At 49.4% G+C, this 27,359-nt stretch overlaps 1 protein-coding gene across 1 annotated transcript; it reads right to left on the minus strand.

Annotated features, from left to right (window-relative positions):
• Positions 1-22,350: 22,350 nt before the first annotated feature.
• LOC119323951 (ribonucleoside-diphosphate reductase large subunit-like) lies at positions 22,351-27,330 on the minus strand. The gene is made up of 16 exons (XM_037597663.1): positions 27,220-27,330; positions 27,022-27,109; positions 25,961-26,224; positions 25,641-25,881; positions 25,484-25,560; positions 25,159-25,329; positions 24,992-25,084; positions 24,758-24,907; positions 24,580-24,666; positions 24,335-24,499; positions 24,138-24,257; positions 23,483-23,685; positions 23,248-23,397; positions 23,012-23,159; positions 22,784-22,867; positions 22,351-22,692 (listed from the first exon to the last, which is right to left on the minus strand). The coding sequence occupies exons 1-16, from the start codon at positions 27,237-27,239 to the stop codon at positions 22,585-22,587; spliced, it is 2,169 nt and encodes a 722-aa protein (XP_037453560.1). The 5' UTR covers positions 27,240-27,330; the 3' UTR covers positions 22,351-22,584.
• Positions 27,331-27,359: the final 29 nt, after the last annotated feature.

Consider the following 27,359-nt stretch of genomic DNA (forward strand, 5'->3'; position numbering starts at 1 on the left):
CGGCGAGGCGGCCGGCACCGGCAGGATAAAGGCCGGCGCCGACGTGGAGCTGGAGCTTGTCATGGAAAAGGAAAACCTTGAGCACGCGCCGGTGGAGGACATGCTTGGGTACGGCGCGCGGTTCACGCAGTTCCTCCGGGGCTGCCCGCGCGCGTTCCGGGCGCTGACGAGGCTCGCCGTGGAGAACCTGTGGTTCAAGGACCCGGGCGCCGTGACGGACCTTGTACGCCGCTGCCGCGCGCTGGAGCACCTCTCCCTGCGCTGCTGCGGCTTCGACGACCCCGTGGACGAGATGGCCGTGGACGCGCCGCCGGAGTCGCGGCTGAGGACGCTGCTGTGCCTCGAGTGCGACGTCCCCGGCGTCTCGGTCGTGCGGGCGCCGAGCCTCGTCGAGTTCCACTGCGGGTGGCGGATGTTCCACGCGAACACGCCGCCGGCGTCGTTCGGGTGCACGCCGGCGCTCAAGAAGGTGACCCTGCATTACCGGCCGTACCACAGGGATGATGATCATGTCGGGAGGAGGCTGAGCGAATTTCTGCTGCTAGAGCCTGACCAGTTAGAGGTGCTCACGCTCTTGTTTGATGAAGCTACCAAGGTACATATTATGTGCAGGTCATTGCTTATATATAAACTAATTATACGCTAACTCCTTTTTTGCGTGAAATTACAAACTACGTCAGCCAATTTGGGGTTTTTTGAAACAACAAACCACACTTTTGGCAGGTATCTGCGACAAACACTTTTCTGATAGTTTTTTGAAACCCTAACTCAAAAAGTGGTAGTTTTGTGCTACTTAGCCCAATTTTAGTGCTAGAGGAGAGCCAAGCCACGAGACGAGGCAGGCTCACCGTGCCGAGGGGCAGAGGTGAAGCCAGGAGCGGCCCTGAGGCGGGAACGATGCGGCAAGGCGTCGCCGGTGAAGGGGAGTTAGAGGTTGATGAGTTTTGGTGGGGAGGGGGGGCAGGGGCGCTGCGTGGGGAGGTCGTCGGCAAGTGCCGGGGTTTACAGAGAGGACGAGGCAAAGAGATGGCGAAGGAGGCGGTTTGGGCAGGGCGGGGTGCGAGGCGACGGATGACAATAGGCAAGCAGTTGGGCCGGCGTCGTGTGATGGTTCTTGGAGTAGGAAGAACGGTATCGAAGGGAGAAGGAAGATGAAGGTGTGGCCCTGAGATTAGAACCGGACAACCGGCAAAATTGACTGAAGCCACCTGACGTATAGGTGGGCCCTAACTAATTCGGATGTTCCTGTGATGATCCTAGATCCCTACAATTCATGCCCATACCACGCCATGCCATCGACGAAACCTCTTCAAGTCGCGGTGAGGACTAAAGTTTTTCGGCTTTGAAACTTGAAGTGTGCTTATTTAGTTTTCAAGTTGGGCAATGATATCTGCACCAGTCTAATGACCAAACATATACTTCTCTCTTTTTCATGATATATGGTAAACCTCATAAGTCGTAATTTAATTTATCGCCAACTAAGGGTTTATGGTTGAAGCATAGTTTTTTTTTCAAAGATAGGGTAGATCACAATGATGGCCAAAATTAAAGGGTGGTGCGAAGGACCTACCGTGGTGGTGGTTAGGTGGGGAGGGTGTGTTCTTTTGCCCTTGGAGCTCACATGGATGGTCTGAAGAGGGAATCGACAATTGTTGTGGATGGTTAAATCACATATATATTTATTGGCGTGGTTATGATTTAGTGTTAAGAGCAAACACATGGAGTGCCGTTGTGATAGAAAATGTACATACCTATGCTGGTGGTGCAAAAAAAGATCTCTATGCCCATTGGGCTTAGTAGAATCATCGTAAAGAGGGAACCAATGTGTGTGGTGACTGAGGATGGCCGGGCTAGTGTGCAATGGTTGGTTGGCAAAACCCCGCGGGTGGTCGATGTTGAAGCAAGAAGAGAGGACGATGACTGGAAAAGATGTTAGGAGGAATGGCACACGCGGGACATGATGTGTCGCGGGAAGGAAGAATATTCTTATGGTATTATATGTGTGAACCAAGGGAAATAAGAAGAGAAGCTAGGAGAAATGATATTCTATATCATGTGCATATATCCATCGTCCGACACTGCTTTGAGATTCATACCACGTATTCTAGTTTGTGACAATTTTTTTTTCTCATTTCAAAGTATACGTACATATGATGATGTTTCGTTGTGTACCAACAAATAAATGTGAAGTTTTTGAAGAATGGATTTTTTTTCACTTTGAAACCGGGGGAAAACCAACGAAACATGATATAATCTTTGAAGCGGGGCATTTTTTGCAAAAAAGAGAGCAGAAAGTCTTGCATGAATCTCAAGGCAATGATGGGTGGCCGACGCATGCACCGTGCATGGTAGAAAAATCATCCCTCGCGAAGCTAGGCTGTTGGGAAAAATAGCCGACACTTAAATAGAGACTTAAAAAATATACTCTCTCTATTCAAAAATAATTGTCAACGATTTAGTAAAAAATTATATTTTAGGACGGAGTGAGTAGCATGATAAAGGCCGCTAAACTAAAAGCCCCCTTTAGTGATATTTTGAATGTTTGTGTGACACTTTGTTGTAATATATGATTTTCTTTCAAACATTTGTGTGGGCCTATATCATAAGAGTTGTCACGTTCTCACACGTGTGTACTCCATCACCGTGGTTTGTTGCAGATTTGGGTGCGCCCAGAGATGCTGAAGTACCTGCGGCCTGTGCTCGGCGGCCTGAAGGAGCTCCGCCTGGAGAATGTCCACCCTGCCCGTGACCTCTCCTGGGCGCTCTTTCTGCTCGGAGCTGCACGACACTTGGAGACACTTTACATCGAGGTAGGTTCGTTGCTCATGCTCAATGGGGCTACACACCATACTTGCTCAACATATACTTCGACAAAAAAAAAGGTTAGATTTCGTATGGGCTTATCATAAATATGCAAAGACTACATGTCTGTCATCTTGATGCGATTTTTTGAGTCAATAAAATCTTTCTTTACTGAAAGTAGTGTCATTATACTCAATGAGCTTTTTCACTCGCAAAAAAAAACTATACTCAATGAGCTTCATGTTTATGGGTTGTGCAGATCTTCAACCACGTGTGCAGCCTCAGCTGGGACATGAAGCTCAATGAGGACATGGAGCCAGACGCGACATGCCTACCACCGTCGGGGTTCAAGCACCGTCGCCTCAAGGAGGTGGTGATCCGCCGTGCGTTCCATGTGGCCAGGGACGCGTCGTTCGCGAGGATGGTGGTGGAGATGTCCGTGAACCTGAAGAAGCTTACCCTGGGCGTGGAGGACCATGGGTGTGACGGGTGCGCGGCCGCAGAAGCTAGGCGGCCAGCGCTGGCCAGGTCGAGGTTCAGGTTCCCTAGAGCTGGTAAGGACGTGGACGCGCTCATCGAGAGAGTGAGAGGTGGTGTCACCACGTCTGCCCAGGTAGTCGTGCTCTGATGATTTGAGGCTTATGAGATTGCGTTTATGCTAAATTGTGCTATTGCACGCTTCTTTGGGGATTGTTATGGTTTTTCGAGGGCTAGCTATGTACCACATGCCAATTCCGTACTATCAAGTGAGATAAGTTCAGAATTTTTAGACACTATAAAGTGTGTTTAGTTATTATTCCATCTGTTAGATCACTAAAGTAGTGATCTAAAAGATCTCATATTAGTTTTTGTTTTGACAACAAATCATGTATTAGTTTACAAGAGGGAGCACTCAAGTTTGAGGTAAGTTGACACGCTGTCCTGGTTGAAGCTTGAGGGAATACTATTATAAACTTATCATTCCTATTGTAAATGTTCATTTAATACTTGAGTTGAATGCCACGGGTTGCTAGCATCTTGGATGAAATATTAGTCATTCTAGTCGGATCAGGTATGGACCTATATAATATAATCTAAACATATGTGATAGTTTGCCATGATTTTTAGTTCACTCATTATGTGTACCTATGTTCATATTTGAGTGTCACACATGCTTTGAGAGATGCTAGCTAGTGAATCTATGAAAATACAGAAATATAGAAGTTTTCGTCATAATAAACCTCTTCCAAACACTTCTATTAGCATTTGTATATTTCAGTGTCTATTTAATCCGAAAATATAAAAATAATTCCAGGTAAATATATGCTTAGAGCTTGTCGCAACTAGCAAACCCAATAGCCGTTGGGGGCACAAGTGGATTATTAAAAAAAATTGAATCGTTGAGGACACAAGAGACTTCTTAATTTGTTTTTAAGTGTTGCTTGAGAGTGAAGCTAGGGGTGTTGTTTCAACAGATTGATTTAGATATATTGATTCTCAACTAAGGGAAAACTTGTCTGCTAACTCAAACCCGTGTTTTTGGGGCCCAACAATTTGGATTCTAACTGTCGGCGTTCAAGTGAGATGTTCCAATCTGATGATGTAGCTATCTTTCGATCGCCGAAGAAACAACAAACACTGGACGCCTGAAGAGGTGACAACACTAGTGGATGCTGTTGGACTAAGACGAAACAAAAAATCACTGAACACCGAAAGAGGTGACAGTTGTATGGTGTTGGACTTAGAAGAAAAAAATGACCACCATTCATATGCGGAGCTTCATTGGGGCCAAGGGGGGCAAATGCCCCCCCCCCCTTCCCCACCACCCATTTTATTTTTACAGATGTATAAGACCAGTAGTGCATTTAATCATCGCTAATTAGAGGAGGTTGGTAGGTCTTGGGTGATTTCAATCTTATTCCAAAGTCTTAGATAAATCCAGCTCTGGCTTCAACTCTGTCGAGGCTGCCATGTTTCCGGATGCTATTAACTCCGCTCTCCTACACAGAATGCCTCTCCTGGACAGTCTGCATACGTCTATTAATTCCACTACATATTTATTAGGTAAACTATATACCTGTGGACAGAACCCATTTTGCAACAATTAACAGCTCAGTGTGACCATAATGCATCATTTTTATGTATGACTAGCCAAGATTTTTTTTCCCTGAAAGTTTAGAATACTCATGCATAACTCAACATAAAGGATTTCTCTCTATACTATCGTGGATTGACATTCTCGGGGACCTGTGTTCGCCGAATGCTAGAGTCAGTGCCGAAAGAATTTCAATGCACTTGTGCACTGACTCAACCTAGGTTTTCCATTATTCATATTTCATCAGTACACCCTGCTGTTGTTTGCTGTTATTTAATTACATCCGGGTAAAAATTGTGGGTAGTCATCAAGGAAGTAGTTTTGGGCCAGAATTTGAAGCTATCCATGAAACAATTACATCCACAGGTGCATTGACATTCTCGGGGACCTGTGTTCGCAGAATGCCAGAGTCAGTGCCAAAAGTGGTACCTCTACCTCCTTAGCAAGCTTCCTATGGTGTGCCTATTGTTAGATTTGCAAGGAGTTGACCTCCACGGTTCACTGCATCATCCATTCCTAGTGGAACGTCCGGAAGTACCTGAAGAAACAACACAACTTCTTTTTTCTGAAACAAGTGCGACAATTATAAAGTCTTTCGTCTAGCAATTATAAAGTCTTTCGTCCCACAAGAGTGGGATCTGAAGCAGCGGAGGAACATGACGCCAGGTGTTACTAGTAATCAAACCTTCAGTTTCTAATAATAACGCCTGTAAATAACATAATCATCAACCCCTCCTTGTAATGGGCTAGCTCAAGGGGCGGCGCATTCTATATAAGCCGCCCCGTAGCACTTGGTGAAGGATTAGCATCCATTTGTACTCATTCAGACATAAGAAGAACAACTCCAGCAGCTCGAGGCGCATTCTTTACCTCCACTGCAAGGGGCCGGAACTCGTAAAGCTCCTGTGTCACACCTTCTTCGTAGCTAGACCACACTCCTTCTTCCTACCCCCTCTCTTACTGTCAGAATCGTCCCCGCGACATCGACCTCCCTTGAATTCAACATTTGAACGTAGTCGACGGAGCTCCGGTGTAGACTACTGTCGGTTTTTTGGACGGTGAGGTTAAGGTTTCTTGTTATGTGGCGAGATTTGGTGTCAGGTGCTTCAGATTTATGTAAGGGTTCAATAATGACGACTGCGACTCCAGGGCACTGGTCCTTCGAGGCACATGCATGAAGACTTTTGGACTGTCATTAATAAGGTCATGTCCGCTCCGATAGGGGAGTGGCGATAGCAAGGAGTCGGTGGCTCGTTTTGGCGGCAGTGCTGGTCGTTTGGTGGTCTCGGAATCTTGTTATAATTTTATTATATTTTGAGATGCTTTGTACTTCCGTGGAACTTTTATAATATAATTGATTCATTTGAAGAAGAAAAAAGTTGCTCTAAGACGGTGACAATAGATATCTGTTCGATGCAAAAACAAATACTGTAGATATGCATGTCCCGTGGCCGTGGTTGATCTACGGGTGTGTGCTTGGGCGAATAATTCGAGCCGGTGAAAAGGGAAAAGCAAACCGGGGAGTTGCACTTTGCTCCGTCCCTCCATTCGCACTACTAGTCTACTAGTGGAGTGGAGTGCATTGGGGAAAGGCGACAGGGGCAAAGGGAAAGTGCGGAAGCCGACGGAGCGGATCCTCCACGGCGGGCGAGGTGGCGGCACCGCCCGCCGGAGAATACCTCCACAGCAGCCCATCCGGCACCGCATCGCTGTCTCCTTCCCCATCCGCAAGGCAAGGCAAGGCCCCTCCTCTGATCCTCTCCCTCTCGCCTCCTCTGCCCCTGCGCCAGCAGAACCCTAGCTAGTCCCACCGAATCAATCGTGGTGCCATACGAATCCCGTTGCTTCTTTAATTCTTTGTTCAGCCCATCTCTTAATTGTTAATTATTTTCCATAATCCTATGTGTCGGTGTACTAGAGTAGGGGTACCCTAGTACCCCGAACTTGTGCACGGGCGGTCGCAGCATCCCGCGGCAAGGCTTGCCGGGTGACCGCCAAGACCCTCCGTGGTTTCCTTGAAGACCATTCAAGAACAAAGTACTCAAACCAAGGCCCCGGCAAGAGGAGCTTGCCGGGAAGGCCAACCAAGGCCCCGGCAAGAGGAGCTTGCCGGGAAGGCCAACCCAGGCCTCGGCAAGAGGATCTTGCCGGGAAGAGACAAGACCCCGGTAAGAGGAGCTTGCCGGGAAGGCCACTCAAGGCATACCAAGAAAGCTTGCCGCGACGCGCCCTGCGTCCCGGCAAGGCCCGGTGAGCAACAAGCTCCCAAACACGACAAGACTACGACCGCGGCAAGGAGCTTGCCGCGGGAAACCCCCACTTCGTGCCCGCGCTCCAGCACACCTGCTAACGTGTCGCTCTAGGACTCTCCCAAGCACACGTGGCAGGAGGCCGCGCAGCTAGGGGTGCGCGGTGGCAAGCGGAGATGAAGAGAAGGCCATCGTGGCAAACGGTGGCGCTCCTAACGGTCACTTTTTGCACTGTTTAGGCAACTCAGACGAGCATTCAATGACCTTGTCCCCTGCCGTCAGAGTTAGGTAGGGTGCACTGTGTCCACAGTAGCGGTAGCTGCACCTACCGCATCCTTTTCCATTTTTACCCTTCTAGTCTACATTGCCACCTGTCGGTGACCCCTTGAAAGTATAAAAGGAGGCCCAAGCGCAACGTAGAAGGGGGTTCGGCTCATTCGAAACACCAGATACACTCTCACGCTCAGTCTGGCAGCGTCCATCGCTCCTGAGCAAGGATTCAATACAATCAAACAAGCAGCAGTAGGGTTGTACCGCCTCGATCCGCTCTTTGTGCGGCCTCCGCCCCCCTCCGAACCGAAAGGGGCCCTGTCCCCATAGGTGTTGGTGGATCAGCTTCCCCGACATCTTTGGCGCGCCAGGTAGGGGGCGTCGAGATTGTGCGAACCCGATCCGGCGTGCACGCGAGCTAAATCTTCATCGTCTTCATTGACATGCCACCGAAGAAGAAGGATTCGGAGGCAGCTGTTCCGTCTGCGTCGCTTTCACCGCCTCCGGAGCAAACGGGTGGTGGAGTGGACGCCGGCGGAAGAATGGGCGTCGACGAGGGAGCCCTCAGTGCGGCCAAGTCCAAGGACAAGGCGGCACAGACCTCGGCGTCCATGCGCGCACCGCGCCCCTCTCAGGAGGCGCGGGACCAGCAGCGTCATGGCGTTCGCAGCGCCATACGTCCGCTGGGCCAAGATCAAGCTGGTGGTTCTCGTGGCGCTCAAGACCAACATGCACGTCAACATGCTGGCTCGAGCGAAGTACGGTCGCCTGGACGGGGCACTGCTCCTTCTAACGTGGTTAGGAGTCCGAGCACGCCCCACTCCTCGCACCGTTCACCTCCGCCGCCCACCACTCCAGCAGAAGCCTTGGCGCAAGCTCAACTGCTCCTAGACTATCCTCCGACGGCAGACAAGACCGACGAATGGAGGGCCACTATCCAGAGCCTCATCGGCTTCTCCAACGGCGACACTGCGCGGCAACCAAGCACCTCGCTGCCGCGGCAGGACAGCCGGACGCGAGCCGATGGCAACAAGACCGGGGGAGGTGCGACTTCCATGCACTATTCACTACGAAGGCCAAAATCGCCGACTCGCCGGGTCCACCCCGACAGCGGCTCCACCGCGTCATCGGACCCACGAGCTCGTCGCGACCAGCGTCAAGTTCTCCATGAACGACAACAAGAAGACGCTCGAACCCGCATCGAGCGCCGAAGAGAAGCGCGACGTCAATCCGACAAGCGCGCTGGGCCCTCTGTTGACATGCATGCGCCAGAGGAACCAGGCGATCTGCCGTACGCGGTAGGTTGTCCTGCGTTCACCCGTGAGCTGCGGCAAGTCCAGTGGCCCAGCACAAAGAATTTCAAACCAGACGTACCAGAGAAGTACGATGGCAAGACGCATCCGTCGGAGTTTCTCAGCATCTACACCATCGCGGTGCAGGCTGCCGGGGGACGGGACGACAAGATTCTTGCCAACTACTTCCCGCTGGTACTCAAGCCCAACGTCAGGTCCTGGCTCATGCACTTGCCGGACAATTCCATCTCCTCTTGGGCAGATTTATGCCATCAGTTTGTCGGCGCCTTTACAGGCGGCCACAAGCCACATGGACAAGAGAGCGATCTTCATCTGCTCGCCCAGAAGGAAGGAGAGCCACTGCGCAAGTACATTCAGAGATTCAGCCGTGTACAGCACAACATCCCAGACGTCCATCCCGCCGCGATCATCAACGCATTCCATCAGAACGTGCGAAACCGAAGGATGAGGGAGGAGATGGCGATGTGTAAGATCAGAGACGTCAGCGAGCTTTACGCCCTGGCCGACAAGTGTGCACGCGCTGAAGAGGGGAGAAGGCTCCCCGAAGAGAGTACAGGAGCAGGAGGATCCGACAGTGAGGATGCCACCCCGGCAAGGAAAGGCCGGCGGCGGAACAACAGAAGGAGGAAGGGCAAGGAAGTGCTAGCTGTCGAGCAGACCGGCAACGGAGGTGGCACCAAGGAAGCTAAGGATGGTGGCTCCGGTAAGGAGGCCCAGCATGTGGCGGCCGCCGACAAGCAGGACGGCTCCGGCAAGCAGTATTGCAAGATCCACCGCACCAAGGGCCACGATCTCCAGAGTTGCAAGAAGGTTGAGCAGCTCGTTGAGCTGCATAAAGCTGAGTACGAGCGGCGCGACAAGGAGAAGGCCCAGGAAGGAACTGGTGGATCCGGCAAGAAACGTCCCGGCCGAGGAGGACGTCGCGGCAAGGCCAAGCAGCGGCAAGGAGACAGACCTCCCCGCGGCCGCGACAAGGATGAAGATGACGACGACGACGAAGACATGGATGATGACGAGGCCGACGAGCAGGAATTTCAGAAAGCCACAAAGGTCCTGTGCGTTGACGGTGGTGCTTCTCTGCATACTTCGCACCGCCAAATCAAGCAGTGGATGCGGGAGGTTAATGCAGCTGAACCATCCGTAGAGTCACGCAAGCCTCTGAAATGGTCCAACACGCCTATCATCTTCGACATTGAGGATCATCCTGATCGTGTAACAGCGGTCGGATGCTTGCCAAAGTTGGTTTCACCAACTATCCGCAACCTCAAGGTCACGAAGATGCTAGTTGACGGCGGGGCCGGCTTGAACCTGATATCCTCCGCGGTCCTCCAGAAACTTCAGATCCCTGACAGCGAGCTCGAGGAGACCGGCACATTCCAAGGAATCAGCCCGGGAAGAAGCAAGCCGAAGGGAAAGATCACGCTGCCGGTCACATTTGGCAGCGAGATGAACTTCAGAACTGAGAGGGTCACATTTGACGTTGCCGATTTTCCATTGCCCTACAATGGGATCCTTGGCCGTCCAGCACTTGCCAAGTTTATAGAAGCCTCTCATTATGCATACAACATGCTCAAGATGCCAGGCCCGATAAGTGTCATCTCTGTCCCCAGCGACAAGAAGGATGCCCTTATCTGCGCCGACAAGATCTACCGGGAAGCAGCAGCCGCAGCTGATCACAACACACTTGCCGCTGAAGCTCCCGGGGGGAAGAAGAAGACAAAGTCCGGCAAGAGCTCTGATGCCCACTCCGGCAAGCGCACCTCTTCGGAGTGCTGCGCTACCGTCGAGGACGCACCATCGAGCTCCACCGGCAAGTGTAAGAAGGCAATGGCAGCTCCACCTGAGACTAAGAAGGTGTCCGCCAAGGAGGATGGCACTGGTGGTACCTTCACCATCAGCGCCACTCTTGACCCCAAATAGGAAAGAGGAAAGCGCGCTCGTTGCTTTCCTGCGGGCGAATGTCGACGTGTTTGCATGGCAACCGTCTGATATCCCCGGTGTTCCCAGGAAAGTAATTGAGCACCACCTAGCCATCTGTCCTCATGCGCGGCCCGTCAAGCAGAGAGTCAGGAAGCAGGCAGTGGAGCGCCAAGAGTTCATTGCAGAAGAGATCAGGAAATTGGAAGCAGCAGGCATTGTCAGAGGAGTGCTCCATCCCACGTGGTTGGCCAATCCTGTAGTCGTGCGCAAGGCGAACGGGAAATGGAGGCTTTGTATAGACTTCACTGATGTCAATAAAGCTTGTCCCAAAGATCCACTTCCCTTGCCGCGCATTGACCAGATTGTTGACTCCACAGCTGGATGTGATTTGCTTTCATTTCTTGATGCATATTCAGGATACCATCAAATCTTCATGGCAGAAGAGGATGAAGAAAAAACCGCATTTATCACCCCTTGCGGCACATACTGTTTTGTACGGATGCCCTTTGGGTTGAAGAATGCTGGTTCAACATTTGCAAGGGTAGTCCATGTCGCTTTTGAGCCACAGATACACAGAAATGTGGAAGCCTACATGGATGATATAGTGGTCAAGAGTAAGTACAAGGCTACCCTGATCCAAGATTTAGAAGAAACTTTTGCAAATCGGCGCAAGATCAACCTCAAGCTCAACCCCGAGAAGTGCGTGTTTGGAGTCCCTTCCGGCAAGCTTCTCGGGTTCTTTGTGTCTCAGCGGGGAATTGAAGCCAACCCCGACAAGATCAAGGCCATCGAGCAGATTGAAGCACCGAAGCGCGTCAAGGATGTGCGAAGGCTTGCCGGTTGCGTGGCTGCTCTCAGCAGGTTTATCTCTAAGTCTGCTGAGCGCGCCCTGCCGTTTTTCAAAATATTGAAAAAGGCAGGTCCAATGAAATGGACTCCGGAAGCGGAGGATGCGCTGCAGGACTTGAAGAGGTACCTGTCCTCCACTCCAATACTTGTCGCACCTAAGCCACAAGAGAAGTTGTTGTTGTACCTAGCGGCAACCAATCAAGTGGTTAGTGCTGCGTTAGTAGCGGAGAGGGAGGCGGATGATGAGCCAGCGACCGCGACAAGTGAATCCAGCGACAAGCAGGGGACTTCTCCGACAAGCTATGGTCCCGACAAAGATGAATCTGCGCAGACGTGCAAGGAGGTGCAGAAGAAGATGGTGCAGCGCCCAGTTTACTTTGTCAGCTCCCTTCTCCAGGGGGCTAGGTCGAGGTACTCTGGTGTGCAAAAATTGCCTTTCGGCCTTCTCATGGCCTCGAGAAAGCTGCGCCATCACTTCCAGGCACACGAGATCATAGTTGTCACTCGCTTTCCGCTGAAGAGGATACTGCAGAATCCAGAAGCAACAGGCAGGATTGTCGAGTGAGCACTGGAACTGTCAAGCTTTGGCCTCAAGTTTGAGAGCACTATAACGATCCAGAGCAGAGCATTGGCAGAATTCATAGCGGAATGGACGCCGACACCAGACGAAGAAATTCCAGAGACGAGCATCCCCGTCAAAGAGGCAAGCAAGGAGTGGCTGATGTACTTTGATGGTGCCTTCTCGCTGCAAGGCGCCGGTGCAGGCGTGCTTCTTATCGCACCCACCGGAGAGCACCTCAAGTACGTAGTCCAGATGCACTTTCCCAAGGAGCAAGCAACGAACAATACTGCAGAGTATGAGGGTTTGCTTGCCGGCCTCAGAATCGCAGCCGACCTTGGGATCAAGAAACTCATTGTAAGGGGTGACTCGCAGCTTGTCGTCCGCCAAGTGAACAAGAACTACCAGAGTCCGTTGATGGAAGCATATGTTGATGAAGTAAGGAAGCTAGAAGCACACTTCGACGGCCTGCAAATGGAACACGTTCCACGAGCTCAGAACGATATTGCTGACGGCCTGTCAAAGTGCGCAGCACTAAAGTTACCTGTGGAACCAGGGATTTTTGTGCTCAAGCTGACTCAACCATCCGTAACACCATCGACTGGACAGAGAAAGAAGAGGAAGTTGGTTTCTGGTGACTACTTTTCGGCAGAGCTTCCCGAAGCCGCCGCCAAGAAGGTCCCCAAGATCGACGCCAAGAGTGCTGAGGAGCAGTCTGCTCCGGCGAACCTCTTGGTTTGTTCCGTTGAAGCAGACGCTCCCGACAAGTTTTGCTCTGGCAAGCTTGCCGGGGAATATCACGCTCCGGCCGAACCGCAGGTTCTTGCCGTAGAAGCGGATGTTCCCACAGCAACAGATATGCCTTTAGCCCTTGTTGTCGAGCCACAAGCTCCAGCATGGGCGCAGCAGATTGTCCGTTTCCTTCAGACAGGAGAACTTCTCGAAGAGCAAGAAGAAGCTGAAAAAGTAGCCCGGCAGTCAAGTATGTACAAGTTTGTCGACAGCACACTGTACAGAATAAGACTCAACGGTGTGAAATTAAAGTGCATTTGCCGGGAAGATGGACAACAGCTGTTGGCAGAGATACATGGAGGCATATGTGGTCACCACATTGGCGCAAGAGCACTTGCCGGCAAAGCATTTCGACAAGGCTTCTTCTGGCCGACAGCCCTCCAGAATGCAACTGCACAAGTAACCAAGTGTGAAGCGTGCCAGTTCCATTCCAAGCAGATACACCAACCAGCTCAAGCTCTCCAGACGATCCCTTTATCCTGGCCATTTTCGGTCTGGGGGCTCGACATCCTCGGCCCCTTCCCCCGAGCTGTCGGGGGCTTTGAGTTCTTGTACGTTGCAATCGACAAGTTCACAAAGTGGCCGGAAGTGGAACCAGTGAGGAAGGTGACAGCACAGTCAGCAGTCAAGTTCTTCAGGTCGATTGTTTGCCGTTTCGGGGTTCCTAATAGGATCATCACCGACAACGGCATGCAATTTACGAGCCGCACCTTCATGCAGTATGTCCAAGATCTTGGCGCCAAGGTCTGCTTCGCTTCTGTTGCTCACCCGAGAAGCAACGGTCAAGCGGAGAGGACAAACGCTGAAGTGTTGCGAGGCCTCAAGACCAGAACTTTCGACAGGCTGCACAAGTGCGGAAGAAACTGGATCGAGGAGCTGCCGGTGGTTCTTTGGTCGATCAGGACGACGCCAAATCGAGCCACTGGCCAGACACCCTTCGCTCTAGTCTACGGAGCGGAGGCAGTTCTCCCCACGGAACTCGTTTACGGGTCGCCTCGAGTGCTCGCTTATGATGAGCTCGAGCAAGAGCAGCTGCGACAAGATGACGCGCTGCTCCTTGAGGAAGACCGTCTTCAGGCTGCTGTGCGAGCCGCTCGCTACTAGCAAGCTTTGCGTCGCTACCATAGCCGCAAAGTTAAGGCCAGAAGCATCGAGGAAGGCGACCTTGTTCTTTGGCGTGTTCAGTCCGCCAAGAATTCCAACAAGTTGACGCCGAAGTGGAAGGCCCCAATCGGGTGAAACGAGTCACTAGGCCCGGCGCTGCCCGCCTTGAGACCGAAGATGGCATTCCGGTGAGCAACTCCTGGAACATAGAACATCTTCGTAAGTTTTACCCGTAGGGCGCGGTTGCCGGAAGCTTTTCCGGCAACCACCTTTTGTACAAGTCTTGCCGCTGTTGCATGTAATCTTTTGTACAAAGCCGGGCGCAGACCCCATGCACCAGTAAAGTTCATGTGCCCCGCACATCTTGTCAGCTTTTTTTTATGCTATAATCCTTTTTTGCATATGTTATCTGACACTTTGTGCAGCACCAAATCCCGGTAAGTGATAACGAGCCCAAGGCTCCATATCATTACTTTATTTCTCTGTTTCTTTCTCAAAAGAAGGAAGGTTCCCTCGCCCACAAGGTTTACCGGGGGGGAAGGAGAAGATAATGGTGTGGACCAGGCCGTTCAAGAAAGTTTCTCCTTGCCGGGAAGCAGGCGACAGAAAAGCTAAGTTGCTAAAGCTTGAGCAATCAGTTTTTTAAGTTTTTGAGTTATTTTCCTTGAACGACCGTGCTTTGTATGGAAAACCTGTGCGCGGAGGAACCAACTCATAGCTAGTTGCGCCTTTACTTTGTTTCGAGTCCGCTCAACAACTTAAGTGAGCTGCTAGCGCCCTTACTTTGCTTCGAGTCCGCTCAGCAACTTAAGTGAGCCGCTAGCGCCCTTACTTTGTTTCGAGTCCGCTCAACAATTTAAGTGAGCTGCAACTAGTTGCGACAAGGTTGCTTGTCGGTAGCGACCCCGCCAGCAGGCTGCTGAAGTTCCGCACTCGGCGCTCGCGGCAAGGGTGCCTGCGCCGGCAAGTTTCCCTAGAAAGCGTAGGGCAGAACCATACAAAGCCAAGAGTCGAGTAAAGGAAGTAACACAACAATTTTTTGCCTAAGATAGAGTTATATTACAAAAATAACTTGTCGCGCCTCTAATAAAGTGTTCCCATGACATGACTGGCAGCGACAAGAAAAGAAGAAAACGGACGGCCTAATCTACGCGACCGCCGTCAACCCTTTTGACCTCGTTCACCCTGTCCACAATGGGTGCGACGAGGGCCTTAAGTGCGTCAAGATCAGCGTCCGCCGGCAGCCTCTTGAGGACATTGGTGAGGTTGGGGCCCGGATTGCGGAAGGCCACCTTCACCAGCACCTTCTCTAGAACTCCGGCACAAATCGAGCGTGACTCGTCGGCCAACTGCTTTGGGATCTGTTCCTGGAGTTGCTGGAGCGCCGCCGCCACGCCTTTGAATAACAAAGTGAGCTTGGCGCTGGGTTGTAGTTCCTCGTCGGAAGAGTACCCGAAGCCTTCCACCCCGGGGTTATAGCATGCATGCTAGAGGTCGAGTGTCCGTCCTTTTGCTTCTCTTTCGTTTGCAGGGCTCGCATATCCTGGCCAGACTGCTTGAGGACGAAAAGGAGAAGAAGGGCGCGCCGGCACCTGGGCCCCGGCAAGCCAGTATCGCTGGGGGCTGCGAGTGCCAAAAATCGTCCACGGCAAACCATAGTTGTCGGGGGCTGCAATATCAGATAAGTCTTTCATCCCTCATCATGCATTCTCTTATGGACTGGGGAATGCGAAACCGCGTTTCTTCCCGAAAACTGCCGTGCTCCCTCAACTCTAGGCCCTGGGGCTCGTTCCCGGGGCCAAGTTTGGTCGTAGTCGCGGCAGCAAAGGGATGAAACGAGGAGACCGCACCCACCTCGTTCCTGCCTCCGTCAAAGGCGTGAGAAAGGTCGAGTGACGTGGGAAGGCGGCAGGGCCTGTTGCCGGGAGATGAAATGTCTGTCCGAGGGATACCAAGGATTTGCTCCTTGGCGTGGGTTCAACTCGCGAGACAAATAACCCGGCAAGCATCCCCTTTTCATTAAAAAACATCCCACTCAGGTACAGTCCATAGAGGATGAAAAACATGAAAGAGAGGATTACAAGTTTTAGATACAGCTAAGGCCCGAAGGCTTACAAATTAAAAAGATAAGATGCATGTAATCCTTTTCCTGCCCCTCTCTTCAGGAGGCAGGTCAAGGAGGCGAAAAGGGCAAAAGGAGCGCCTAGGCGAGCTACGGGTGCCAGAAGACACCAAGAGAACATCCCGGGGGCCGTCCGAAGGCTGGACGGCGATGGCGGCGCTGGAAGCGGGGCTCGAAGACGGGGCGGCAGGACGTCAGCACGCTGTCGAGGGCACCACGCCCTCGTACTCCGACCTGACGGCCTTGTCGCTAGCCCTCTTCCCCTTCCGCAGCCTCCCTACGCCAGCCGCCCAAGGAGACGACCCCGGGGAGTTCAAGAAGCCGGCGACGCGGATGATGGGGTCGTCGGTGCCGCGCGAAGCGGCGCCCGACGCCTAGTCGGACCCACCACCCCGCCGCCCGCTACCCTCATCGTCGCTGTCGCTCTCCTCCTTGTCACTCTCGCTCGAGGAGGAGCCTTCGCTATCGGAGGAGCTGTCCACGCAGCACTTCGCCCGAGTGCCGAAGCACCCGAAGACCTTGACGGAGAGGAGATCGCCCTCCATCAACTTAAAATGGAGGGTAAACCCCTCCATCAGGCTGTGGATACGGGCGAACGTCTTCCACCCTCGATCAAGATACATCACATTAGGGGCTGGGAATACAACGCGGACTCGCGTGCCGCTGATCCCACAGCCCCTCATGTGCAGTCTCAGTGTCTCGGGCGGGTCCAACTCCATCGCGCTCGCAAACGGAGCTGGAAGCCGGAGGCGACGACGAGGCGCCCGGCGCAGCTTGACGAAGAACTCGCAAGGGTCGTCCCCTATATGGACCGCCATGGGGGGAGGAGCCGTCGGCGGAGGCGAAGCTGGCGCGCCGCCCCGCCCGCCTCTTCCCCGAGTGCCTCGACCTCGTCCTCGACCTCGTCCGCGACCTTGCCCCCTCCCTCTTCCCCTTATGGCTGGCTCTGCCACCACGGGCGCGGGAGAGGGAGAGATGCGCTGTCTGGCGGCGACCCTCGCCGCCACCGATGAAGGGCCTGGGTTCCCTTTCTCCATGGCGAATGAGAGAAAGGGGAGCAGAAGCTGAATAAAGGAGGAGATGAGAGAGTGCGGGTTTCTGTGCTCCCCTCCCGCTCTTTATAAAGGAGCGAGGTGGGGGCTCGGCCGCCCCGCTCAGCGAATCAAGGCACGGGAAGAGCAGGGAGTCGGGGCCAACCCGCTGCCTCTGCTCGCAACGGCCCAGTTTCCCACTTACACCGTCCGCGACCCCAAGCGCATGGGAGCCGCGTGGCGGGGATGCAGAACCAAGGCGACGGATGAGGCGGCCTCGCTCCGCCTCGTGATCGCGGGGAGTGGACGTCCCGAAAACCGCGCACCGGCCCCGTCCAGTAAATGCACCACGCCCCCACGCCTACCTCCATTTAGGGAGGAGGGCGTGAACCGTCCCCATCATCGTGGCCTGACGCATGCTCGAGGGGCTTAGCCCCGCGCACGCCGCCCGCGTCACCCACGACGCCGCGTTTGACGCGTGCCGTTCTGGGCGTGCGCGGTGGGAGCGGAGAGATATGCGGCGTGACCTAGGCCGCGCGTGCCCGTGCACTGTTTTGGGCCTGGCCCAACAGCGGTCGGCACGTGTCTGGCCCAGGCCCGGGGGCTCCTGTCGGTGTACTAGAGTAGGGGTACCCTAGTACCCCGAACTTGTGCACGGGCGGTCGCAGCATCCCGCGGCAAGGCTTGCCGGGTGACCGCCAAGACCCTCCGTGGTTCCCTTGAAGACCATTCAAGAACAAAGTACTCAAACCAAGGCCCCGGCAAGAGGAGCTTGCCGGGAAGGCCAACCAAGGCCCCGGCAAGAGGAGCTTGCCGGGAATGCCAACCCAGGCCCCGGCAAGAGGATCTTGCCGGGAAGAGACAAGACCCCGGTAAGAGGAGCTTGCCGGGAAGGCCACTCAAGGCATACCAAGAAAGCTTGCCGCGACGCGCCCTGCGTCCCGGCAAGGCCCGGTGAGCAACAAGCTCCCAAACACGACAAGACGACGACCGCGGCAAGGATCTTGCCGCGGGAAACCCCCACTTCGTGCCCGCGCTCCAGCACACCTGCTAACGTGTCGCTCTAGGACTCTCCCAAGCACACGTGGCAGGAGGCCGCGCAGCTAGGGGTGCGCGGTGGCAAGCGGAGATGAAGAGAAGGCCATCGTGGCAAACGGTGGCGCTCCTAACGGTCACTTTTTGCACTGTTTAGGCAACTCAGACGAGCATTCAATGACCTTGTCCCCTGCCATCAGAGTTAGGTAGGGTGCACTGTGTCCACAGTAGCGGTAGCTGCACCTACCGCATCCTTTTCCATTTTTACCCTTCTAGTCTACGTTGCCACCTGTCGGTGACCCCTTGGAAGTATAAAAGGAGGCCCAAGCGCAACGTAGAAGGGGGTTCGGCTCATTCGAAACACCAGAAACACTCTCACGCTCAGTCTGGCAGCGTCCATCGCTCCTGAGCAAGGATTCAATACAATCAAACAAGCAGCAGTAGGGTTTTACGCATCCGTGCGGCCCGAAGCTGGGTAAAACTGCTCGCGTGTACCGCCTCGATCCGCTCTTTGTGCGGCCTCCGCCCCCCTCCGAACCGAAAGGGGCCCTGTCCCCATAGGTGTTGGTGGATCAGCTTCCCCGACACTATGACTACGAGATCATCTCCGTGGACCGATTTGACACCTACTGGATTCTGGTCCCGCTGCCGGTCATTTCGTTTTTAGATGGCACCTGAAATTAATGATCTGCGAAGCTCATGGAGTCATGGAAGGAAGGAAGGAAGGAAGAAAAGGGAACTCTTGAAACATCTGAACAGCGCTTTGCCTTAGCGTGAGAAACAATTCCAAAATGAGTATCAGCGGAGTACAAAGTGAAATGACTATAATTAAATTAGCTTGAAAATGTACCTCTGGTGAATCGAATGGCATGCCAAGTAAAATGAAAGTGTCTGCTAAGCCTTGAACACCTATTCCAACTGGCATGTGCCTCATATTCACATCAAGGCACATTTTGAATTCAACACCTTAAAGATTTTGTGTTCTTGCAAAACAGACCATGACATTTTGAATCAAACACCCTAAAGTTTTGGTTTTGTTACAAACAAGGCCAAAAATTTGACAAAGTCGGAGAAATTTTCATTAGAAATTTCAGCAGCATAACACATGACAAAGAATCACATGTGGGGCAAGACTGAAAGAGATGCATGCACAGGCAAGCATTTTGTATTTCACATAGAAGGAGAACACTGTACTGTGTGCCAGTACAATGAGTCTGCTATCAGATCCAGGTCCTTTCTACGGGCTTAGAAGGCCAAGTTGCTACAACAGCCAGCCTTACTACATACACCAAGAAAGAAACGTCCATTTTCCCGAGCCTAGTTGCTCTTGGCGACGCCCCTGCCTTGAGTCCAAAAATCTTTCTCTTCCCGTGCCTTACATAATTTGGAGGAGGACCATCTTCTCTTGCCTTTCACGGCTAGCAGCTCTTGGCCTCAGCAAAACAAAGAAAAGAACTGTCAACAGATGTCAGTTAATTGGCAAGCCAAACACATCTACTAAAACCAAGCAAGAAACTACTACTCAGATTCTTCTTCTTCCTCCTCTTATTCCATACACGCAAAAGCAAGCAATGTCCAGTTCAGTCTGTGTGTGATTACTAAGCTAAAAAAAGTGTAACGTACGCATCCAGTAGCTAGCATGCACACAACAAAATGATATTTACTTTCAGTCAGTCATTCATCTAATACCACCACCATTCAGTAAGTAATCCCACTCCTCCTAGCTTGCCTTGTTTCAGTGATAGTCATACATAAATAAGTCTAGGAAAATTATAATATGGTACCAAACATGTCTAAGTGTCAAGAATTTCTTCTTTCTTAGGAACTACAGGCAGAGGCCTCAAGTGCAACTCCTAACCCCCTAGGTACGTAGTTGACTCTGCTAGGAATGTGAAATAAATAGAAAGACTTCTTTTTCACTTCCAAGGGCTAACAAACTGATGTGACATTGACATTTGCATCAAAGATGATGTTCAATCTGTGTTGGATAAGGAAGTTGAACTGAAGGTTGACAGCACAGAAAGTAGGCTGGCAACGGCAACATGAATCCCCTTGTTTGGTTTATGCTGTTTCGGAGGAAAAGTTCCCAGAGCAACACAGGGGAGTACCGAGGAAAGGTATGAGCTTACTGGAACAGTTGAATCAAGGCCATAAAGCCTTGATGTCGCTCGTGAGAATACTCGATCACAGTCAGCTTGTCGTCCAGATCGTATTTCTGCTTCTTTATCTTTTCCCCATGGTCAGACAGTCTCTCGACACCAGTGTCTGCAATAGTTTGTTCTTAGCAACATAGACAGGCAAAACACCATGTCTCTTCACATATATTTCAAAAAAATTATCATTTTTTAAAGGAAATGTACTGTTTTGAAGTGGGCATCATATATGGGGGCATGCAGCTATAATGATAGTAGATATTTGACCATAGGGTTCCTCTTGGTGCTTATACAATTTGACAATAACTAGTTTAGCAGTATCGTATTACAGTAAGAAACTGAACTAAATGTTGCTTGTTGATAAGTCATAACATGACCTACTTAAAGATCATCCTCCGGACATACAAATAAGCACTAACTCTAGTACACACTAGAATATCGAGCCTAACTCAATAATCACCTATGACAGTCAGAGGGCAAATCACTAAGCATGAGCATGTCAACAGCAACAACAACATTGCCAAACTGATTTAATTACATGCGCATAATGATTCTATATGTCGAGAGGTAGGGAGTGCAGCAAGAATATGCCAGATTATGAATTTGACGTACTTTTTTGAAAAAAAAAAGTGATTTTTTAGGCAATACTTTTCAAAATTCTGAACATTTTTTTAGGCAATATCTCAATACTTTAAAAATTCTGAACATTTTTTGGAAAAATATGGTCAATTCTTGAAAATTCAAAGATTTTTAAAAACGTGAACAAATTTTGAAATTTGGACCTTCTAAATGGGCTGGCCCAAGTCCGTTCAAATACTTCCTGAGTAACTCCCAATATACTTTTAACTTCATTTGAGATCGTCGCTGAGTAATTTTCTGCAAACAAGATGGAACACTTTGTTGGGTTAATGAGTTGTCCTGTAGCCTCCGCATATGTGTTCAACACCCCTTTGGCTATTGTCGCTTTATAAATAAAGCGGGGCAAAGCCTGTTTCGAGATGTCTGTGATTGTTTAAATATAAAAGAGGGGGATGATTCTAAAAAAAATGGTTATCACTCAATCCAACGAAAAAAGGATCTCACCCTCCCACACCGCTCCCGGTGCAAATGATCATGGCAATTCCTGCGGTTGTACGGTTGGCTTCGACAGAACAAGGAATGGTGAGGATGGAGGCTCCTCCACCAAGTACCCGAAGAGGTGACTACAGCTGTATGGTGTTGGACTTGGAAGAAAAAACTACCACCGTTCAAACGCGAAGCTTCATTGGGGCCAAGGGGGCATTCCCCCCCCCCCCCACCCTCTTTATTTTTACATATGTATAAGACCAGCAGTAGTTTACTCCTCGCTAATTTAGGCCGTTCCAATCTTATTCGAAGTCTTTAGATAATCCAGTTGTTTTTAGATAAATCCAGCTCTAGCTTCAGCTCTGTCGAGGCCGCCATGTTTTCGGACGCTATTAACTCCGCTCTCCTACACAAAATGCATCTCCTGCATAGTCTATTTACGTCGACTAGCAGCCAATCATCTCCTCGAGGTCGGGAAAAATTGGCTTAGTAAGCACAGCCGCCATCGTTCGTGGCTCAGTTCCGCTGGGATCCTTTGCAAAAAACTTAAGCGTGTGTGTGCAATGCTGCCAAACTTTGGGGTGTAGATGCCAAATTCCACATGATCTTAGCCACTAGCTGCCATAGGGTCATCAACGTCATGGACAAGCTTGAGGAAAAACGGCCCTTGTCTTCGGACGAACGTTCATTCAGATTAGCTGTTATATGAACCTTCTCTTCACCATCATAATGCCTTGCTAGCACACTATTGGCGTCAATCAAAGAGCTAAAATCAGATCATATGTCCTCAGGGGCAAAAAAATTCCAAATACTTCTTCCGCGTTCAGTTCAGCTTCAAAGAAAAATATCTGGAAGTTTGTCAAGAGTCTCTGCATTTTATCCCTTTGATGATTTTTGCAAGGACAAAATCAAACCAAAAGTTTTAAAAAAGCATATAACTTGTGGAGTTACTATTCAATCACAGCCGTGTGTTTTGACAAGCACAGAAGAACTTCTGGACAGTACAAGAACGAAGATAAGTGTTCCAGGCAAATATTATACATTTAGATATATGTATATATAGGTGGCATATATATACAGGCGCGATAGCATGAGTGCACAGAAAGAGGTTCTGGAGCAAGGCTTGCTTTTAATTCAGAGTTCATCATGCATAGGCAGATTACCACTACAGATATACCATCGAATCCAACGAACAAGCCAACAGTAAGAGGATAGTATAGGTTAGCATAGGGTGTCGCGGACGAATCTAGCTTCCACATGACAAGCAGTCCTCACGGTTGTTCAGGGAGCAGGTCACCTGCGCCATCTTGGCCTGGAGATCCTCTTCCTCCTCGGCATTCCCAGGCTTCTTATCCTACACGTTCAGTGTCGCTCACGGTAAAGGATCATGTCAAGCAGTTGAGTCAAAAGAAAAATATGGATCTGCAATTCGGTGAAGTATTCACCTTGAGAAGACTAGTGTCCACTGTGAATTTGATCGCATCTGCAGCAGCACGTGTCCTCAGATAGTACATCCCCGTTTTCAGGCCCTGGCACATGACATGACAGGGAAAAGCAGAAGGAGCATCATAAACAACATTGTTAGCATGCAAAATTACAAATTCAACCGTAACTGTTGGACTTTTCAGTAAAACCACGGAGCGCTAGAGCAGTATTGGTTTTAACAGGCAGACCTTGGACCAAGCGTGGAAGTGCAGAGAAGTTAGCTTCCCAGAGTTTGCTTGATCCATGTGGATATTGAGGCTCTGACTTTGATCGATGTAGCAGCCACGATCGACGGCCATGTCAACAACAGTTTTCTGCTTGATCTCCCAAACAGTCCTGGTTCAATTATATAGAAAAGTTTAGTAGACACGCATGAACCAACACCTTGTGAAACTAAAGCGTGGGATGATCGTATTTCACATACTTGTAGATTGCTTTCAGATCATCTGGGATCTCGGTGATCTTTTGGACAGAGCCATCATCGTAGATAATATTGTTTTTCAGGACAGGAGACCAGATACCCATCTCGGTCAGATCATGGAGGAGATGCTTGTTCACTACAACAAACTCACCACTGCCAAGAGAAAAATAATTATGTTGCATCTAAGCATTGGTACGTCAAACAGCGGCTCAAAACTACAAGGGGCAGATATGCAAACCTTAGAACTCTTCGACTGTAAATGTTCGACGTGTATGGTTCAAAGCACTCATTGTTACCAAGAATTTGACTAGTAGAAGCAGTGGGCATTGGAGCCACAAGAAGAGAGTTCCTTAACCCAACTTTGGAAATCATCCCCCTTATAGCTGGCCAGTCCCATCTGTCTGATGGCACTACATTCCACATATCAGGTTGAAGAATGCCCTGCAAAGAAGTGTATTGAGAATAACCTCAGAAATAAGATTGGCTGCTAAAACCCTATGAAGGAACAAAATGACCTGCCAATTGTAACTAAGAGTTCCATTATCTTACTACAAACCATTCAAGAGAGAACATCATTATATGAATACACTTACTTCACTAGCACAAGCACAAATTCACAGTTAAGCGATTAATTAAGCTCAACCTGATGGGAACATCAGTAGTGGGAAGGGCCTATCTCACAGGTATAGTTGTTTAGTTCTTCATAGCTGTTAAGTAAATCATGCTAAAATCTAAATCTCCTTAAATACCTTACCATTAATGGCGAGCACAGAAATAATTTTATGTTTTCTATCATCAGTTAAAATTTATATATGAAAAAAATGCATAGTTCAACATAATCACACCATATATTCAGCAGAAACGACAGGTATATTTACAGACATCAGACAAACCTTGCTGACTGGACAGCCATCATAAGTTTCATAAGGGCCTTCTTTTGCGGCAATTTCGGCAGAAGCTTTTAATGCATGATAATAGATAGTCTCAAAGATATCCTTGTTTAACTGCTGGGCCTGAGAAACAATTCCATAATGAGTATCAGCAGAGTACAAAGTGAAATGACTATAATTAAATTAGCTTGAAAATGTACCTCTGGTGAATCGAATGGCATGCCAAGTAAAATGAAAGTGTCTGCTAAGCCTTGAACACCTATTCCAATTGGCCTGTGCCTCATATTTGACCTCCTTGCTGTCTCAATTGGGTAGTAGTTGATATCAATTATTTTGTTGAGATTCCATGTAACAATTGAAGTAATCTGTCATATATTCAACAATTTGTTAGTTGGCATTCAGACTAACGGGACAGGATCCCACAATAAAGATGACCCAGGCAAACCTCAGCTAATTTATCGAAGTCGAAGTATCTATTTTTTGACCCAATGCTGCCAACAAGCTTAGCTGGATGGGACTCTATCGGAACACCCTGAAACATAAAATGTACAGGGTCAAGTAATGCACGCACATTGCCAGGTTACAACCGCTAACGAACAGACTCAGCAGTCATCAGCACATACCTTTTCTCTTACGAAACGTGGCAAAGCAATTGATGCCAGATTGCACACAGCAGTTTCATCAGGACTTGTGAACTCAACTATCTCTGTGCACAAGTTGGAAGACTTAATTGTGCCCAGATTTTGTTGATTACTTTTTCTGTTGCAACTGTCCTGCACATCATCATCAAGGACTTTTTAAGCCAAACCATTGGAAGAGAAAGCAGGTGTTCAGGGACTTGCAAAATTTAAACAAACCTTATAAAGCATATATGGTGTTCCAGTTTCTATCTGTGCTTTCAAAATTTCAAACCAGAGGGACTGTGCTGAAACAATTTTCTTTGCTTTTCCCTGAAATCACGTAGCTATGTTATTAGTACATGTTTCGTCACTTCAAGAAATATGTAACATCTAGTCCAGCTTACTTCTCTTTCATATTTGTTGTACAGATTCTGAAACTCATCTCCCCAGCAATCAGCCAAACCTGGAGCTTCACTGGGACAAAATAATGACCATTGCTCATTTTTTTGCACCCTTTCCATGAATAAATCAGGAATCCAGAGAGCGTAGAAAAGATCCCTGGCACGATTCTCCTCCTGTAAATTACACATAATGAGGGTGAGATGGGGTAAGTATAAGGTCGTAGCGTGACGGTCGTGATCAAATGCTGAAAAATTAAATCCAAACTGGTAATAAGTTTCTAGTATCTCTGTCTCAAAGTGTGTTACGCGTTACTTCAAGAACATTTACCTTTCCATGGTTCTTTCTCAAATCAAGGAACTCATAAATATCAGCATGCCAAGGCTCCAAGTATATAGCAAATGCACCTATAAAAACAGGAATCCGTGAGGAATCCTTAAGAGTATGTAAACGTGGTCAGACTAACTGAGTAACTGATGCTACTTACCTTTTCTCTTGCCTCCGCCTTGATCAACATAGCGTGCAGTGTCATTGAAAACACGTAGCATGGGTACAATTCCATTAGAAGTTCCATTAGTTCCACGAATGTAACTCCCAGTAGCCCGAACGTTGTGAATTGAGACACCAATCCCTCCAGCAGATTTGCTTATGGAAGCGCATTCCGAGAGAGTATCATAAATTCCCTCAATGCTATCGTCTTTCATGCAGACCAGAAAGCAGCTGCTTAACTGCATCACAAATAATAGGAATATGAATACACAGCTTAACCATCAACGCTCAATTCAATTATGGTCAAAGGTGCAGTACTTGAGGCCTTGGAGTGCCAGCATTGAAAAGGGTTGGGGAAGCATGAGTAAACCAGCGCTGAGACATCATGTGGTATGTTTTGACAGCAGACTCAATATCATCCTTGTGTATCCCAACAGAAACCCTCATTAACATATGTTGTGGTCTTTCCACAACCTTCCCACCAACTTTCAGTAGATAAGACCTCTCAAGTGTCTTAAAACCAAAGAAATCGTAGTCAAAGTCTCTATCATAAATTATCTCACTGTCCAGGCGTGTAGCATTCTGAAATGATACAGCAATCAGAAATTCCATCAGTATATCTGTTTTGTTTTTTCACAGAAGTAATATTGTATATCAATGAACAGCACACATACACCAATATGAAATGAAGCATCCAAAAACTATCAATGCACAAGACGGCCGGAAAACAATGTAACAAAATGGTCTAAATAAGGACAAAATTATCAACCAACTAAAACGAAAAAACAGTAAGCACGGCATTGCAAATTGCAACACAACACATGAACAACCAGCTACTCATGTCAGTGCAGACTAAATAGCTAACCAATTCACAAGTTTGCCAGAGTGCCAGGCGATCATGTTTAACATGTTACAAGCGAGTAGCATTCAGAAATGATACAGCAATCAGAAATTCCATAAGTAACATTGTACATCTGTTTTTTTAGAAAGGTAACACTATAGTATATCAGTTAACAACACAGATACTCTCATATGAAATGAAGCATCTAAAAGACTAAAACTATCAATGCACAAGACACGTAACTATGTAACAAAAGAGTCAAATTAAGGACAGACTCGCCAACAAACTAAAATGAATAATAAGTACAGAAAAAGTGTTGCAAATTGCAACACTAACATGAACAGCCAGCTACTTATGTCAGTGCGGCCAGAATAACTAGCCAAATCCCAACTTTGCCAGAGTACCAGGTGATCATGTTTAGCATCTTAAATCTACAATCTCCTTAGTTACGATATATAGTCAAAGGACCCAGGTAATCTAAATGACAGGGGAATAGGGCAGGTTCCCACAAAAGGCACGGTTAGCATCTAGACCGCACCTTCATGATGATCTCGTAGACGTCATCAGCGATCAGGGGAGCCATCAGCCCAGACCTCTCGTTGAAATGTGTATACATGACCTTCACCCTGCATACAGAGAGCAACACAGCCACGTCACAACACTGATCATCAGAAGAAGAAAAAAGGTATCATCAGGAATTTCCTCCTGTACACGAGAAAGAAAGAAAGGCACGCACGTCTCTGAGAAGGACTTCATGGTGTTCTTGTGCAGGTTGGAGACGGCGATCCTGGCCGCGAGCTGCACGGCGCAAAGGAACGGCAGAACCAATAATAAGTTAATAATCACCGAAGCGGCTGGGCAGGGGATTGGGAGAGG

This window comes from Triticum dicoccoides, chromosome 6B, assembly GCF_002162155.2.
Source record: "Triticum dicoccoides isolate Atlit2015 ecotype Zavitan chromosome 6B, WEW_v2.0, whole genome shotgun sequence".
Classification (NCBI taxonomy): Eukaryota; Viridiplantae; Streptophyta; class Magnoliopsida; order Poales; family Poaceae; genus Triticum; species Triticum dicoccoides.

Coding starts and splice junctions, on each gene's coding strand:
- LOC119323951 (XM_037597663.1), bottom strand. CDS start 27,239: ATGAAGTCCTTCTCAGAGAC. Junction 24,500..24,579: donor ACTTCGATAAATTAGCTGAG/GTTTGCCTGGGT, acceptor AATATATGACAG/ATTACTTCAATTGTTACATG. Junction 23,398..23,482: donor TACAGTCGAAGAGTTCTAAG/GTTTGCATATCT, acceptor TTCTCTTGGCAG/TGGTGAGTTTGTTGTAGTGA.